Source organism: Anolis carolinensis, unplaced genomic scaffold (assembly GCF_035594765.1).
Source record: "Anolis carolinensis isolate JA03-04 unplaced genomic scaffold, rAnoCar3.1.pri scaffold_14, whole genome shotgun sequence".
NCBI lineage: Eukaryota > Metazoa > Chordata > Lepidosauria > Squamata > Dactyloidae > Anolis > Anolis carolinensis.
In genome coordinates, this window is record NW_026943825.1 from 6,167,128 (window position 1) to 6,185,638 (window position 18,511).

An 18,511-nucleotide genomic window follows, 5' to 3' on the forward strand; every position below is an offset into this window, starting at 1 on the left:
AAAGGATTCTCCCCCCCCCCCCACAAGGTGGAAAACAGGGGGATTCCAGGCAGGAAATAATCAGGGCCAGCTAACACCTCCCAACAAAGGATTCTTCCCCCCCCCCCACAAGGTGGAAAACAGGGGGATTCCAGGCAGGAAACAATCAGGGCCAGCTAACACATCCCAACAAAGGATTCCCGCCCCCAGGTAGAAAACAGGGGGATTCCAGGCAGGAAATAATCAGGGCCAGCTAACACCTCCCAACAAAGGATTCCCCCCCCCCCCAAGGTAGAAAACAGGGGGATTCCAGGCAGGAAACAATCAGGGCCAGCTAACACATCCCAACAAAGGATTCTCCCCCCCCCCCCACAAGGTGAAAAACAGGGGGATTCCAGGCAGGAAACAATCAGGGCCAGCTAACACATCCCGACAAAGGATTCTGCCCCCCACACAGGTTGAAAACAGGGATTCTAGGCAGGAAACGATCAGGGCCAGCTAACACTTCCTAACCAAGGATTCCCCCCCCCACACACACACACAGGTAGGAAGCAGCCAGGCTTAGAAGTTGCAAGGCCATTCGACGCTAATCAAGGTGGCCACTCTTTAACAACCACCATGCCGGACAACACAGAGAAGCCATTGAAATCCACAAGCGTGTGGACGATCCGGGCCAGTGAACACCTCCGAACAAAGGATCCCCCCCCCCCCGGAAGAAAGCAGCCAGGCTTTGAAGCTGCAAGGCCATTCGATGCTAATCCAGGTGGCCACTCTCACAGCCATCATGCCAAATTACACAGAGAAACCATTAAAATCCACAAGCATATGGACAATCGGGGCCAGCTAACACCTTCCAACAAAGGATTCCTGCAGGAAGGAAGCAACCAGGCTTTGAAGCTGCAAGGCCATTCAATGGTAATTCCAACCAAGGATTTCCTCCCCCAGGCAGGAATAATAATGATAATAATAATAATAATAATAATAATAATAATAATACAGTATTATTAGCATAGCACAATATAAGCGTTATATATTACTATATTGTACTATACCACTATATTGCAATATTATTAGTAATATTACATGTAAAGTATAATATACAATTATAATAGTGTATTATTATTGTTATTATTATTATTATATTACATTATAATATTATCAGTATTATACTGTAATAATAATAATAATAATAATAATAATAATAATAATAATTATTATTATTTATTTGTTTTCTTAGCGTTTCGACCTCTGAATTTGCGAGCCTTATAGAAAATATCCATTCTGTTATTGGCCATACATGGTGCCTGGCCATCTGTTGGGAGTGCTTTGATTGTGTCTTCCTGCCTGGCAGAATGGGGTCGAGCTAGATGGCCCTTGGGGTCCCCCTATGATTCAATACATCTCATAAATGAGTTTCAATCTCTCTTTTTTCCATTTGTTGACACCCATGTCTCCCGTCAACAAACAAAAAAAAAGAAGAAGAAGCTGCAGCTCATTTTTTCCCTATGAGATATTTCCTCGGTCTGGATAAACTGGTTTCACTAAAAGCAAGGGTGTGTTAACCCCATGACACATCAATGTACCCCTGTAATTACACACAGATACACCGCCATAAAATGGAATTTAGGAAACAAACATGCTGGGAATAATTGTTTTTATCCAGTTGCTGCCAGTTAGAAGGCTAAGCTCCGCCACTTGGTCTCCTAGCAACCCACTCAGTCCAGGGTACAGGCAGAGTTAGGCCTCACTTAGGCCTCTTCCACACTGCCTATAAATACAGATTATCTGATTTCCCAACGTGTGGCCGGGCACAGCTAGTCCTTTATAATAGTACTTAATCATTATATACAATTATTATATATTGGTAATACTATATATTAGCATATATACTTCATATATTATAGTTATTTATTATTATTATTACCCACCTCTCCTGACGGCTTGATGCGGGTATCATATATTATATATATATATTTATATATATATAAAAGAGTGATGGCATCAGGGCAGCGGACAAAATAACAAAACTACAGACCCCCCAACCTCGAAATTTGACAACACAACCCATCATTCACGGCTCTAGGTTGATACAACAAAAAGAAAAGAAAAATAAAGTCCTAATTACAGGGAGAGGAATAATAGTTTTTATCCAATTGCTGCCAGTTTGAAGACTTAGGCCTCACTTAGGCCTCTTCAACAGATTATCAGATTTTAACTGGATTATATGGCAGTGTAGACTCAAGGCCCACACAGCTATATAACCCATTTAGAATCTCATATTATCTGCTTTGCACTGGATTATCTTGACTCCACACTGCCATATAATCCACTTCAGTGTGCATAAACATAAAGACAACCATACAACAGACATTCAATACCACCACTACCTCAACAATTTCTCACCAACACCACCAGACATATATAATAATTGTATATAATGATTAAGTACTATTATAAAGGACTAGCTGTGCCAGGCCACACGTTGCTGTGGCGAAGTATGGTGGTATGGGAAATCAGATAATCTGTATTTTATAGGCAGTGTGGAAGAGGCCTAAGTGAGGCCTAAGTCTGCCTGTCCCCTGGGCTGAGTAGGTTGCTAGGAGACCAAGTGGGCAGAGCTTAGTCTTCAAACTGGCAGCAATTGGATAAAAACAATTATTCCTCTCCCTCTAATTAGGACTTTATTTTTCTTTTTCTTTTTGTTGTATCAACTTAGAGCCGTGAATGATGGGTTGTGTTGTCAAATTTCGAGGTTGGGGGGCCTGTAGTTTTGTTGTTTTGTCCGCTGCCCTGATGCCATCACTCTTTTATATATCTAGATTATTATATATTGGTAATACAGTAGAGTCTCACTTATCCAACATAATCGGGCCGGCAGAATGTTGGATAAGCGAATATGTTGGATAATAAGGAGGGATTAAGGAAAACCTATTAAACATCAAATTAGGTTATTGTACAAATTAAGCACCAAAACATCATGTTATACAAGAAATTTGACTGAAAAAGTAGTTCAATACTCAGTAATGCTATATAGTAATTACTGTATTTACGAATTTAGCACCAAAATGTCACAATGTATTGAAAACATTGACTACAAAAATGGCTTGGATAATCCAGAATGTTGGATAAGTGAGTGTTGGATAAGTGAGACTCTACTGTACTATATATTAGCATATATACTTCATATATTATAGTTATTTATTATTATTATTACCCACCTCTCCTGACGGCTTGATGCAGGTATTATATATTATAATTATTTATAATAATAATAGTACAGTAGAGTCTCACTTATCCAACACTCACTTATTCAACGTTCTGGATTATCCAACACATTTTTGTAGTCAATGTTTTCAATATATCGTGATATTTTGATGCTAAATTCATAAATATAGTAATTACTACATAGCATTACTGCGTATTGAACTACTTTTTCTGCCAAATTTGTTGTCTAACATGATGTTTTGGTGCTTCATTTGTAAAATCATAACCTAATTTGATGTTTAATAGGCTTTTCCTTAATGCCTCCTTATTATCCAACATATTCGCTTATCCAACATTCTGCCGGCCCGTTTATGTTGGATAAGTGAGACTCTACTGTAATAGTAATTATTCCATTTTATTTATTTCCCACTTCTCCTGATGGCTTGAGGCAGGATAAATACAATGATATTGCAATTATTATTTTTTTGTCCTGATCTTGATTCTGAGCCTTGCAAAGCAGCAACCCATTCATGCTATATTTTAGGATGTTTACATAAATAACAACAATAACACGGTGCAACAATAACACATCTTTTTACCGCCATAGGTACCAAACCTACAAGGCCTGAAAACAAAGACCCGGGAGAGGAGGCCATGTGTGTGTTGTGCATGCGTGTTGACGTGTGCGGCTTCCCGGGAGCCTTGCATCCCCAGCTGGCCTTGGACTCACAACAAAGGACTCTGCGCATGATGTCACCGCCAGCCAGTCACATCGCATGGCGCTTGCCCCCCAAATCGTTGTGATTTCGTGTCTTTATTTTGCAGGGCGGGAGGCTTTTTCCCAAACTGCAGACCAGAAATTGCATTGTCAACCAGGAGATAATAATAGATTTCCTTCCGCGCATGGACAACATGTGCTTTCGGTGCATGGGCTTTGGCTCATTATTCCCATCGATCCCACCCAAAAGCATTGATCCAGTCGCACATTGGGTTTATTGAAAACATTGACTACAAAAACATTGACTCCTAAAAGGCCGACTGCGTTGAATAATTCAGAACATTGGATAAGCGAGACTCTACTTTCATATGTAATAATTACTGTGGTATAATAATACAGAACACTCTGAAAGCAGGGAAATTGGGAAACAATCAGGGGCAGCTAACACTTCCCAACAAAGGATTCCCCCAAGCAGGGAGCAAACAGGCTTCGAAGCTGCAAGGCTATTCATTGCTATTCAAACAGGCCAACCAAGGATTCCGCAAGGGAGAAAGCGGCCAGGCTTGCAAGCAGCAAGGCTATTCAGTGCTATTCAACCCCTAGATAGAAAACCCCCAAGCTCTGAAGCCACGAGGCTACTCCGTCCCATTCGACCTGGCCTAGCAAGGATGCCCGATGGAGAAAGCGGCCAGGCTTTGAAGCTGCAAGACTATTCATTGCTATTCAAACAGGCCAACCAAGGATTCCGCAAGCGAGAAAGCGGCCAGGCTTGCAAGCAGCAAGGCTATTCAGTGCTATTCAATCCCTAGATAGAAAACCCCCAAGCTCTAAAGCCACGAGGCTACTCCGTCCCATTCGACCTGGCCTAGCAAGGATGCCCGATGGAGAAAGCGGCCAGGCTTTGAAGCCGCAAGACTATTCATTGCTATTCAAACAGGCCAACCAAGGATTCCGCAAGGGAGAAAGCGGCCAGGCTTGCAAGCAGCAAGGCTATTCAGTGCTATTCAATCCCTAGATAGAAAACCCCCAAGCTCTGAAGCCACGAGGCTACTCCGTCCCATTCGACCTGGCCTAGCAAGGATGCCCGATGGAGAAAGCGGCCAGGCTTTGAAGCCGCAAGACTATTCATTGCTATTCAAACAGGCCAACCAAGGATTCCGCAAGGGAGAAAGCGGCCAGGCTTGCAAGCAGCAAGGCTATTCAGTGCTATTCAACCCCTAGATAGAAAACCCCCAAGCTCTGAAGCCACGAGGCTACTCCGTCCCATTCGACCTGGCCTAGCAAGGATGCCCGATGGAGAAAGCGGCCAGGCTTTGAAGCTGCAAGACTATTGATTGCTATTCAAACAGGCCAACCAAGGATTCCGCAAGGGAGAAAGCGGCCAGGCTTTGAAGCTGCAAGACTATTGAGTGCAGTTCAAGCTGGCCAAACAAGGATTCCCCGACTAAGGAAGGAGCCAGGCTTTGATTGAGGGTGCGACTCCAGCTACTCCAGAAAACGGCCAGGCTTTGAGGCTGCAAGGCTATTCACTGCTATTCCACCTGGCTAACAAAGGATTCCCATAAGCCACAGCAACGCGTGGCCGGGCACAGCTAGTAATATATAATAATGATGATGATAATAATAATAATGGGGGGAAAATTAGGGTTATTGATAATAATAATAATAATAATAATAATAATAATAATAATAATAGCTGATGACCCAAAATGCAGACTGTGCAAGGAAGCTGACGAAACCATGGATCATATCCTCAACTGATGTAAGAAAATCGCCCAGACAGACTACAAACAGAGGCACAACTATGTGGCCCAAATGATTCATTGGAACTTATGCCTCAAGTACCACCTCCCAGCAGCAAAGAACTGGTGGGATCACAAACCTGCAAAAGTCTTGGAAAATGAGCACGCAAAGATACTATGGGACTTCCGAATCCAGACTGACAAAGTTCTGGAACACAACACACCAGACATCACAGTTGTGGAAAAGAAAAAGGTTTGGATCATTGATGTTGCCATCCCAGGTGATGAAAAACAACAGGAAAAACTCAGCCGCTCTCAGGACCTCAAGATTGAACTTCAAAGACTCTGGCAGAAACCAGTGCAGGTGGTCCCAGTGGTGATCGGCACACTGGGTGCCGTGCCAAAAGATCTCAGCCGGCATTTGGAAACAATAAACATTGACAAAACTATGATCTGTCAACAGCAAAAGGCCACCTTACCCAATTGTATACTTTCCAGAATATAACGCAGACATAGGCCTGCCCTTGAGACCCTCACCTGGCATTCCGGCGCTGTCGGAGGCACATGGATGTGTCCTTCTGCGGAGCCCGTCACCCTGGATATCCCAGTGTTACCGCCACCCTGTCCTCTGTCTAATGGGAATCGATGGGCCACCTGACCTTCCCTCCAGGCTGAGCCCATGAGAGAGGGGGGAGGAACCCAGGACAGCCACAAGCATCAGCACTCGCCCATCCCATCCCTGTCTCGGCCAGGCACCATCAAAGCCCTCCCGACAGATGGCCACCCGGCCTCATAAGGAATGATGATGACTTTTATTATACAGTCACAAACCTGGAGTCTGCATAGAATCCCAAAGGCCATCCAGTCCAACCCCCTTTGTCTGTTTTGCAGGAAAAGCACAATGAAAGCCCTCCCGACAGATGGCCATCCGGCCCCATAGAATCCTATTCAGAAGGGACCCTCCAGAGGCCATCCAGTCCAACCCCATTTTTCTGACTTGCAGGAAAAGCACAATGAAAGCCCTCCCGACAGATGGCCATTCAGCCCCACAGAATTCTATTCAGAAGGGGCCCTCCAAAGCCCATCCAGTCCAACCCCCTTTGTGTGTTTTGCAGGAAAGGCACAATGAAAGCCCTCCCGACAGATGGCCATCCGGCCCCATAGAATCCTATTCAGAAGGGGCCCTCCAAAGGCCATCCAGTCCAACCCCATTTTTCTGACTTGCAGGAAAGGCACAATGAAAGCCCACCCGACAGATGGCCATCCAGCCCCATAGAATCCTATTCAGAAGGGACCCGCCAAAGGCCATCCAGTCCAACCCCATTTTTCTGACTTGCAGGAAAAGCACAACTAAAGCCCTCCTGACAGATAGTCAATAGGAAAGGTCCCTTTTGGAAATTGACTCTTGGGTTCCAATAATAGTATTATTATTATTATTATTATTAATAATAATAATAATAATAATAATAATAATAATAATAATAATAATAATGCCAGAAATAGCCAATGTCATTGCCACCCAAGTCTTTCTAATGGTAGAAAAGCAGGATAAAATAAAAATGGTCATTATTTACATGATCTGGGGATCGGCTGGGGATGATAGGAATCCTAACTGGCTGGTCTCTCTACATATGGTATGTGTTTTAATAAGGCTTATTTATTTATTATTTTATATATATATTATTTATGTATTTATATTTTATATTTTTTATATTTTATGTATTTAGATTTTAGGTTTTTATTTATATTTTTATTATTTAGATGTCATGTATTTACATTTTATGTATTCATTTATTTATCTATATTTTATGTATTTATAATTTATTGATTTATCTTTTACTGATTTATATATTTTTGTATTTGTTTATATTTTATGTATGTGTTTATATTTTATTGATTTATATTTTATTAATTTATTTATGTTTTATGTATTTATATTTTTATGCATTTATATTTATTTATATTATCTATCGATTCATTTATATTCTATTTATTTATATTATTTGTTTCATGCGATTAGTCCTCGGTTTAATACTATTTCAGTGTACAATACTCCACTTTGGCCACACGATGGCAGCAAAGAGCAGGAGCCTATATCTTCCTCAGAACTAGCTCGGCTGTATTAGTCAAAGGGTGCAATTTTTCATTTTGGCCACAGGATGGCAGCAAAGGACTGTACATTGGAGCTGTGGCTTCTTGGTCAAAAGGCGTCTTTGCAGCTCTACGGGAAAATATTACCAAAAGGATGTAATTCTCAGTGTGTCCACTGGAGGGAGACAAAGAGACCGGTCATTAGGGCAATACAGGAGCTGGTTGGAGATGATGGGGTCTGTTGTATAATAATAATAATAATAATAATAATAATAATAATAATAATAATAATAATAATAATAATAATAATAATGAAGTCAAAAATCAGAAACTCCTCAAAACACAGCAGACAAAAAAACCAGTACAAGACAACCGCACTACAAAACTAGAGCTGACAGCTGGCACAACAAAACACTGCATGGAAAGTTCCTTGACAAAATTGAAGGAAAAGCTGACAAGGAGAAGACCTGGCTCTGGCTCACGAATGGGACCCTGAAGAAGGAGACAGAAGGCCTGATCCTTGCAGCCCAGGAGCAAGACATCAGAACAAAGGCAATCAAGGCCAAGATCGAAAAATCAGCTGATGACCCAAAATGCAGACTGTGCAAGGAAACCGACGAAACCATTGATCATATCCTCAGCTGCTGTAAGAAAATCGCACAGACAGACTACAAACAGAGGCACAACTATGTGGCCCAAATGATTCATTGGAACTTATGCCTCAGGTACCACCTCCCAGCAGCAAAGAACTGGTGGGATCACAAACCTGCAAAAGTATTGGAAAATGAGCACGCAAAGATACTGTGGGACTTCTGAATCCAGACTGACAAAGTTCTGGAACACAACACACCAGACATCACAGTTGTGGAAAAGAACAAGGTTTGGATCATTGATGTTGCCATCCCAGGTGACAGTCGCATAGATGAAAAACAACAGGAAAAACTCAGCCGCTATCAGGACCTCAAGATTGAACTTCAAAGACTCTGGCAGAAACCAGTACAGGTGGTCCCGGTGGTGATGGGCACACTGGGTGCTGTGCCAAAAGATCTCAGCCGGCATTTGGAAACAATAGACATTGACAAAATCACCATCTGCCAACTGCAAAAGGCCACCCTGCTGGGATCTGCACGCATCATCCGAAAATACATCACACAGTCCTAGACACTTGGGAAGTGTTTGACTTGTGGTTTTGTGAAACGAAATCCAGCATGTCTATCTTGTTTGCTGTGTCATACAACATCGTTGTGTCAATAATAATAATATCATCATTATCATCATCATCTAGAGCAGGGGTCCCCAAACTAAGGCCCGGGGGCCGGATGCGGCCCTCCGAGGTCATTTACCTGGCCCCCGCCCTCAGTTTTATAATATAATATATTGTATATACATATAATATTGATAATAATATTATAATGTAATACAATATAACACTAATAATAATACCATATAATAATATTAATTATATATTCTTTATTACATATAATATTACTAATAATATTATAGTGTAGTGGTATAGTTCAATATAGTAATATATAATGCTAATAATATAATATATTGTATGTACATATAATTTGAAAGCCACTCTGAGTCCCCTTTGGGGTGAGAAGGGTGTGATACAAATGTAGTAAATAAATGCAGTAAATAAATAAATAATAAATAAATACATTTTAGACTTAGGCTCGCCCAAAGTCTGAAATGACTTGAAGGCACACAACAACAACAACAATCCTAATTAACTTGACTATCTCATTGGCCAGAAGCAGAAGCACACTTCCCATTGAAATCCTGATAAATGTATGTTGGTTAAAATTATTTTTATTTTTAAATATTGTATTGTTTTTTCATTGTTCTTGTTGTTGTTTTTGCACTACAAATAAGCCATGTGCAGTGTGCATCAGAATTTGTTTGTATTTTTTTTTTCAAATGATAATCCGGCCCCTCAACAGTCTGAAGGATTGTGGACCGGCCCTCGGCTTAAAAAGTTTGGGGACCCCTGATCTAGAGGTTTGGGGAGAATTCACCATGATTTATAGGAGTTGTAGGGACTGGGATGTATAGTTCATAGTGGGAGTTGTAGCTCACCCTCCACTGAACCCCACCGATGATGCATCCAGAGCAAACTTTAAGTCCTGATGGGAGTTTGATGTTATTGAAGGCTTCAATGGCCGGAATCACTGGGTTGCTGTGAGTTTTCTGAGCTGTTGCATTCTCTCCTTACGTTTTCCCCACATCTAATATTATATTTTATATACATGTAATATTAATAATAATATGATGTAATACAATGTAATAATAATTATAATTCACTATTATAATTGTATATTTATATTACATGCAATATTACTAATAATATTGCAATATAGTCCTTTAATATATTGTATGTATATATAGTTGTAAACCGCCCTGAGTCCCCTTCGGGGTGAGAAGGGTGGGATATAAATGCCGCAAATAATAATAATAATAATAATAATCTATAATAATAATAATAATAATAATTTGCCAACTGCAAAAATAAATAACAATAATAATAATAATAATAATAATAATAATAATTTGCCAACTGCAAAAGGCCACCCTACTGGGATCTGCACGTATCATCCGAAAATACATCATACAGTCCTAGACACTTGGGAAGTGTTTGACTTGTGATTTTGTGATATGAAATCCAGCATATCTATTTTGTTTGCTGTGTCATACAATAAAATATTAATAATAATAATTATCTATGGCAGGCATCCTCAGAGGTTGTGAAGGAAGGGGCCTGAGGCTGTCAGGAATGGTGGGAGTTGAAGTCCAAAACTCTTGGAGGGCCCAAGTTGGGTTTAAGACACTTAGGAATTTCCCCTACACTCAGAAGACTCATTCGGTTGTTTCCGTAGACTCCGAGCTCAACCCGTTCGGCTATTTCCGTATTCAGCGAGCCGAAATCCCTTCGGCTGTTTCCGTCTAATTTCCGAACCGCTTGGGAAGGTTTTCCGGAAGTTGCCCCTTAGCGCAAACCACGCCAAGGTTTTGGCCACGCCCCTCCTGCCTTTTCGCAGACCAATCAACACTTTCCAGACTTCCTCGGCTCTTTCCGGACACCGTGGGAAGCTGAGCGGAGCTGGCCTCCCTGGCCGACTTGCCTTCGTGCGTTTCCGGAACTTCCCGAAGCTCGGCGGAACTTCCCGAAGCCCGGCGGCGGCGGCCATGTTGGGAGCCGCCGCTGTGTGAAGCTGAGCGGCGGCGAGAGGAGCTCGGGTAACGGGGAGGCGAAGGGGAGAAGAGGCCCGAGCCCGGCCCGGGAGGCGAAGGCGGGCGTCGGAGGCGTTCGCAGCAGGCCGGTATTGACTTCGGGTCACAGGGTGCCTCCTTTGGGAGCTTTCGGACCGGTGCGGCCTAGCTCCCGAGCCGCATCCCCGGTCTCGCGTGAGCAGTCAAGCCGGGCATCCGTCACTCGAGCCCGGGGAAGGGGGAAAGGCCATTATACGTGATTGGTGCTGGGTTTTTTTTCCAACCAACCACCGAGCCCCGTTGTCCCCCATGCTGGTGGCTTGGCCGCCCCCCTCGCCTTGAGGAGGAGGAAGAAGAAGAGGGACAGGACTCAGGGAAAGAGGAAGGAGGCAGAAACAGCTGGGGGGGCCGCCCCTCAGGCCCTGCCAGAGGCAGCCATGTCCAACAGCGGCCGGAGCCCCCTGCCCACCTTGACGGAGAACACCGAGCAGGTAAGGAGAGAGGTCTATTTTATTTTATTTATTTACTATATTTATTATATACCGCCTTTCTCACTCTTGGGGGAGGACTCAAGGCGGTTTACAACATATTAATGTCAAGAATTCAATGCCAGTATACATATAATAAAACATCATAACTCAGCACTGACATATAACTATAAATTAAAATCATTAAAACCATTAAACATTGGCATATACAACATACAGTAGAGTCTCACGTATCCAACATAGATGAGCTGGCAGAACGTTGGACAAGCAAAAATGTTGGATAATAATATTAAGGAAAAGCCTGTTAAGTGTCAAATTACGTTATGATTTTACAAATTAAGCACCAAAGCTTAAGTTTTACAACAAATCAACAGAAAAAGCAGTTCAATACACGGTCCCGTTATGTAGTAATTAATGTACAGTAGAGTCTGGTGGCACAGTGTGTTATGCTGAGCTGCTGACCAAAAGGTCCCAGGTTCAAATCCCGGGAGCGGAATGAGCGCCCACTGTTAGCCCCAGCTCCTGCCAACCTAGCAGTTCAAAAACATGCAAGTGTGAGTAGATCAATAGGTACCGCTCCGGCAGGAAGGTAACGGCGCTCCATGCCGTCATGCCAACCACATGACCTTGGAGATGTCTATGGACAACGCTGGCTCTTCGGCCTAGAAATGGAGATGAGCACCGACCCCCAGAGTCGGTCACAACTGGACTTAACGTCAGGGGAAACCTTTACCTTTAGAGTCTCACTTATCCAAGCTAAACAGGCCGGCAGAACCTTGGATAAGCAAATATGTTGGATAATAAGGAGGGATTAAGGAAAAGCCTATTAAACATCAAATTACATTATGATTTTACAAATTAAGCACCAAAACATCATGTTATACAACAAATTTGACAGAAAAAGTAGTTCATTACACATTAATGCTATGTAGTAATTACTGTATTTACGAATTTAGCACCAAAATATCATGATATATTGAAAACATTGACTACAAAAATGGCTTGGATTATCCAGAAGCTTGGATAAGCGAGGCTTGGATAAGTGAGACTCTACTGTATATTGAAAACATTGACTACAAAAATGCCTTGGATATTCCAGAACCTTGGATAAGTGAGTCTTGGATAAGTGAGACTCTACTGTATTGACGAATTTAGCACCAAAACATCACAATGTATTGAAAATGTTGACTACAGAAACATTGACTACTAAAAGGCAGACTGTGTTGGATAATACAGAACGTTGGATGAGCGAAGGTTGGATAAACGAGACTCTACTGTACTTAGCATTTGTTATGTTGGGCAAATTTGCTCTGGATGCATCATTGAGGGGGTTCACTGTGCTCTCTGGCTGTAGGGTAAACTACAACTCCCACTCTGGCGAGTCGGTCCCCTCAAACCCTTCCAGTAGGTTGGGTTACTTATAGGGGTTCTGTGTGCCAAACTTGGTCCTTTTCCATCATCGATGGAGGTCTCAGCTTCTCTGGTTGTGGGTGAACTACAACTCCCAGAAAGAAAGGTCAGTTCCTCTCAACCCCTCCAGCAATAAAATTTTGAAATATCAGGTAAGTGTGCCAGGTTTGGTCCAGATCCATGCTCTCTGGATGTAGGTGAACTACAATTCCCCGAAATCAATGTGAATTTCTACGAAAGACCTCCAGTATTTTTTGCTGGTCATGGGGGCTCTGTGTGCAACGTTTGGTCCAATTCCATCTTTGGTGGAGTTCAGAGTGCTCAATGATTGCAGGTGAACTATACATCCCAGTACCTACAACTCCAAAATGTCCAGGCCAATTCCCCACAAAGCCATCAGTATTTAAATGTGAGCATATTGGGTCTGCATGCCAAGTTTGGTCCAGATCCATCATTGTTTGGTTTCATAATGTGCTCTGGATGTAGGTGAACTATAAGTCCTATAAATCCCTCCAAAGACCTCCAGTATTTTTGTTGGTCATGGGGGTTCCAGGTCCATCATTGGTGGAGTTCAGAGTGCTGTTAGAGTGTTATTGTGGGGAAAAGATGTCTCCACTGAAGCTTTATCACCAATCCTTGTTTCCAAATTTTTCAAAATCCAGTTCTCACAGGGACACATTAATAGAGGGATCTTTTTTTCTCTTCCTCTTCCCCTTTATTCCCCCCCCCCTGTCATTGCCATAGTATGATGTGTTGAAATGTCCCCACCACGTCCTGTTGTTGAAAGGCAGAAACTGGAACAGAGCTAGTTAAAAAAAAACAATCCCAAAGCAGAGCACTTGATGAACCAACCTGGACACAGCATATTATTTGAGAACACAGAAATGCTGGACCACTTAGACTACACAGAGAAGCCACTGAAATCCACAAACATGTGGACAATAACAACAGAAAGGAGGAAACCATGAAAATGAACAAAATCTGGCTCCCAGTATTGAAAAACTCTAAAATCGGAGAGATAATAATTATAATAATAATATAATAATAATAATAATCACCACCGGGACCACCAGTGCAGGTGGTCCCGGTGGTGATGGGCACACTGGGTGCCGTGCCAAAAGATCTCAGCCGGCATTTGGAAACAATAGACCTTGGCAAAAATCACGATCTGCCAACTGCAAAAGGCCACCCTACTGGGATCCGCACGCATCATCCGAAAATACATCACACAGTCCTAGACACTTGGGAAGTGTTCGACTTGTGATTTTGTGATACGAAACCCAGCATGTCTATCTTGTTTGCTGTGTCATACAATATAATAATAATATCAATACAGTAGAGTCTCACTTATCCAAGCCTCGCTTATCCAAGCCTCTGGATAATCCAAGACATTTTTGTAGTCAATGTTTTCAATATATCATGATATTTTGGTGCTAAATTTGTAAATGCAGTAATTACAACATAACATTACTGCGTATTGAACTACTTTTTCTGTCAAATTTGTTGTATAACATGATGTTTTTGTGCTTAATTTGTAAAATCATAACCTAATTTGATGTTTAATAGGCTTTTCCTTAATCCCGCCTTATTATCCAAGATATTCGCTTATCCAAGCTTCTGCCGGCCCGTTTAGCTTGGATAAGTGAGACTCTACTGTAAATAAATAAATAAATAAATTTTACTTACACCCCGCCACCGTCTCCCCTAAGGGACTCGGGACAGCTCACAAAAGCACTCAACAGTACAACAAATGCAACAAAATACAACAAATAAAGAACAACATTCAGAAAATGGGAATTCCAGACAGGAAACAATCAGCGCCAGCTAACACCTGCCAACAAAGGATTCCCTCAGACAGGAAGCAGCCAGGGTTTGATTCTGCAAGGCCATTAAATGCTAATCAAGGTGATCCATTGCAACATTCACACTTGCCTCAAACAGACAAGAGTTCTTTCTCTCAACCTGGACTTTCCAACAGACCTCACAACCTCTGAGGGTGCCTGCCATAGATATGGATGAAACACCAGGAGAGAATGCTTGGACGTACAGCCTGGAAAACTCACAGCAACCCAATCCCGAAACATCACGCATGGGAAGGCAAAAGGCCCCTGTTCCTTTAAGAGTTGCGAGGAAGAGGGACTCTAGTTAGGCAGAGCGGATTCTCCCCTCCCTTTCCCTCCCCCCATTTCTGCAGCACTATGATGGGAGAAGCATAGAATTGCCACCACTTTATTTTGTTAACTGTTTCTATCCCATTGCCTCCAGGCAGTGGTGGTTGCCTTGGTTTGCAGTGCTTCTCTGTATTTTTTACAAGGAAAGAAGAAACCTTTACCATCAGAATAGTTTAAAGATTGGAAAGCTGAGGGAGGTGACTAGTATTTGTTTACCCATTTTACAGCTTTAAGAAATATTCACAGGGCTCTTCTCATGAAATCTGCCAACCCACTGCTCCCCCACCCTTGGCCGGCTCCATTCCTGTGCTGTCTTTCACCAGCAAGTTACTGCTTTGTCTCCATGTCAGGAATAATAAAGCATTCCCTTCATGAAAAGTTTCTCTGTATCACGTTCCTAATTTAAAAGGCACAGAAGTGGGAATAATAGAAGAATCAAGAGTTATGGTCTTAAGTGTAAACTTGTGATCAGGCTTGAGCCTGGCAGGGAATCCCTTTTGGCCAACCTTTCTTTTGTGAGCATTTTGAGGATAACCAAGTTGCAGGTAACAAAATGACACTTGGAGCCAGTGAGGGAACACTGGAATTTGGAAGGTGTATACCTTTTTGGACATCTTTTGCTGTATATTATTTTGCTAATAATATATTGTATGTACATTTGATTTGTAAGCCTCTCTGAGTCCCCTTCGGGTTGTGAAGAGCGGCATATAAATGTAGTAAATAAATAAATAAAATAAATAAATACTCCTTGTTTAAGATCCTATTTGGGCATGAGGTGTAGGAAGAAAATGCCCAAGGTGGCACTAGCTACAGTTGCTGTTTCATGTGTATACCTCCCAACCTCTGAGGATGCCTGCCATAGTTGTGGGCGAAATGTCAGGAGGGAATACTTCTGGAACATGGCCATATAGCTCGGAAAACACACGACAACCCAGTTGTTGTTTCTGCCACAATGGGCTGTGCTGGAGCTGCAACAGAGCTTGTTTCAAGGTTCTAATAATAATAATAATGTAGCAGTAGTAATTGCTGTTGTTGTTGTATTATTATTATTATTATTATTATTATTATTATTATTATTATTTTATTGTATGACACAGCAAACAAGATAGACATGCTGGGTTTCATATCACAAAATCACAAGTCAAACACTTCCCAAGCGATTAGGAATGTGTGATGTATTTTCGGATGATGTGCGCAGATCCGAGTAGGGGTGGCCTTTTGCAATTGACAGATCGTAATTTTGTCAATGTCTATTGTTTCCAAATGCCGGCTGAGATCTTTTGGCACGGCACCCAGTGTGCCCATCACCACCGGGACCACTTACACTGGTTCCTGCCAGAGTCTTTCAAGTTCAATCTTGAGGTCCTGATAGCGGCTGAGTTTTTTCTGTTGTTTTTCGTCAGTGCGACTGTCACCTGGGATGGCGACATCAATGATCCAAACCTTTTTCTTTTCCACAACTGTGATGTCTGGTGTGTTGTGTTCCAGAACTTTGTCAGTCTGGATTCGGAAGTCCCACAGTATCTTTGCGTGCTCATTTTCCAAAACTTTTGCAGGTTTATTATTATTATTATTATTATTATTATTATTATTATTATTATTTGAAACACAACAAGATGAGTTCAGTACAACAGGCAGCAGAGTGTCTGCTGTGGACTCATCTTGTTGTTTCAAATAATATTAATACAACAACAGCAACTACTACTACTACTACTTTATTTTTGTACCCTGCCTCCATCTCAACAACAACAACTTTATTTTTGTACCCTGCCTCCATCTCCCCAAAGGGACTCGGGGCGGCTTACATGGGGCAAGGCCCAACAACACAGTTAAATTGTAAGTACATAAAAATGCAGTTCACAATGTAAACAGAATAAAACAACATTATAACAGTAATAAAAAGCATCAACCAGCAAAAGCTGCATTACACTGATAAATCCTGGCACTTAAAAAAAAAAGAATTGTGATCTGGCTGACAGTGATGGTACCTATGACATTCTCTATGTTGATGTATTTTATTTTATGTATTATGTATGGCATCTTTGTGTGCTGTTTTGTAAGTCGCCCCGAGTCCCTATGGGAGATGGTGGCGGGGTATAAATAAATAATAATAATTTATTATTATTATTATTATTTATTGAAAACTCTTCCCTCTGCTTTCTTTCTGTAGAAGAAAACAATTTGGAAGGGTAGATATACTTAACTGAGAAACCTTTGGCCTACTAGACATTTAGAGTAAAACCACCATAATCCCTTCTTACTGGTAATTCTGGTTGACGTTTTGGGAATTAGAAGAAAAGGAACCTAGACCTGAAAGGGACCACAAGGGGCATCCAGTCCAACCCCCTGCCCTGCAGGAATGTACGATCGAAGCACTCTTGACAGATAGTCATCTAGACTCTGCTTAAAAGCCTCCAAAGAAAGAGACTCCTCTACACTGTTTGATAGCTCTTAACATCAGGAAGTTCTTCCTAAAGTTGAGGTGGAATACCTTTTCCTTCAGGTCATCTAGAAGGCCAAAAGTTCTCCAATCCTATGGTAGAGAATGGCACAAGCATTGAAAGAAGCTGTACTCTGTGTAACATCTCAATTGCTTCCCTTCCAGGCATGCATTTTCAGGGCGGGAAACGTGTTGCTTGATTATTTGTTGAAATGGAAAGGGTAGGTGTGGAATGAATGGGCTGGGGAGGAGGGAAGAGTGAGTTGAAGATTGCAACCTGTGTGTACATCTGCCAGATCTTGCATTTTATGTTGTGTTACAATGGCATTGACTGTTCTTATTTCTGTGGTGCTGTGGGGTGGTGCTTTACACTGGGAAGGCTTTTTAGTAGAACAGGTAGATGTTTGCACGTTTTCTGACAATAAGGTAGATTAAGTATATTCGCAGAGTATTGAATATGTTCTCCCACCAGATGATACTTTAATAATCATTTCCATCTTGTTTGGAAGCACCAGTGGGGGGAATCATGCTTTGGGATACTTTGTCTTCTGGAGTTGGTCTTTTATGTGCTTCTATGGAAGGCATGGAGCCTCCGGTGGCTCAGTGTGTTAAAGTGCTGAGCTGCTGAACTTGCAGACCCAAGTTCAGATTCAGGGAGCGGAGTGAGCGCCCGCTGTTAGCTCCAGCCTCTGCCAACCTAGCAGTTCGAAAACATGCAAATGTGAGTAGATTAATAGGTGCTGCTCCGGCGGGAAGGTAACAGAGTTCCATGCAGTCATGCTGGCCACATGACCTTGGAGGTGTCTATGGACAACACCGTCTGTTCGGCTTAGAAATGGAGATAAGCACCAACCCCCAGAGTCGGACACAACTGGACTCAACGTCAGGGGAAACCTTTACTACCTATGGAAGGCATGGGCAAACTTCGGCTCTCCAGGTGTTTTGGACTTCAACTCCCAGAAATCCCAGCCACTTTACCAGCACTTGGGAATTGAGGGAGTTTTGAAGTCCGAAACACCTGGAGGGCAGAAGTTTGCCCATGCCTGCTCTATTAA

General features: G+C 42.1%; 2 protein-coding genes across 9 annotated transcripts in view; both read left to right on the forward strand.

Moving 5' to 3' along the window:
* The window catches only part of spindoc (spindlin interactor and repressor of chromatin binding), a 52,101-nt gene extending 47,992 nt beyond the window's left edge, over positions 1 to 4,109 (forward strand). Inside the window, exon 7 of the transcript XR_010001338.1 lies at positions 3,791 to 4,109. The gene's annotated coding sequence lies outside the window, so the exon portion shown is untranslated. The remainder of the gene's footprint in view (positions 1 to 3,790) is intronic.
* A 6,776-nt stretch (positions 4,110 to 10,885) lies between these two features.
* mark2 (microtubule affinity regulating kinase 2) overlaps positions 10,886 to 18,511 on the forward strand; it is a 134,898-nt gene continuing 127,272 nt past the window's right edge. For 4 of the 8 annotated variants that reach the window (XM_016998128.2, XM_062965142.1, XM_062965141.1 and 1 more), the window contains exon 1: positions 10,886 to 11,438. In XM_016998128.2, coding sequence (XP_016853617.2) covers positions 11,385 to 11,438 — 54 coding nt within the window. In that variant the 5' untranslated portion in view covers positions 10,886 to 11,384. The remainder of the gene's footprint in view (positions 11,439 to 18,511) is intronic. The other 4 variants (XM_062965144.1, XM_062965146.1, XM_062965145.1 and 1 more) reach the window with 2 other exon arrangements.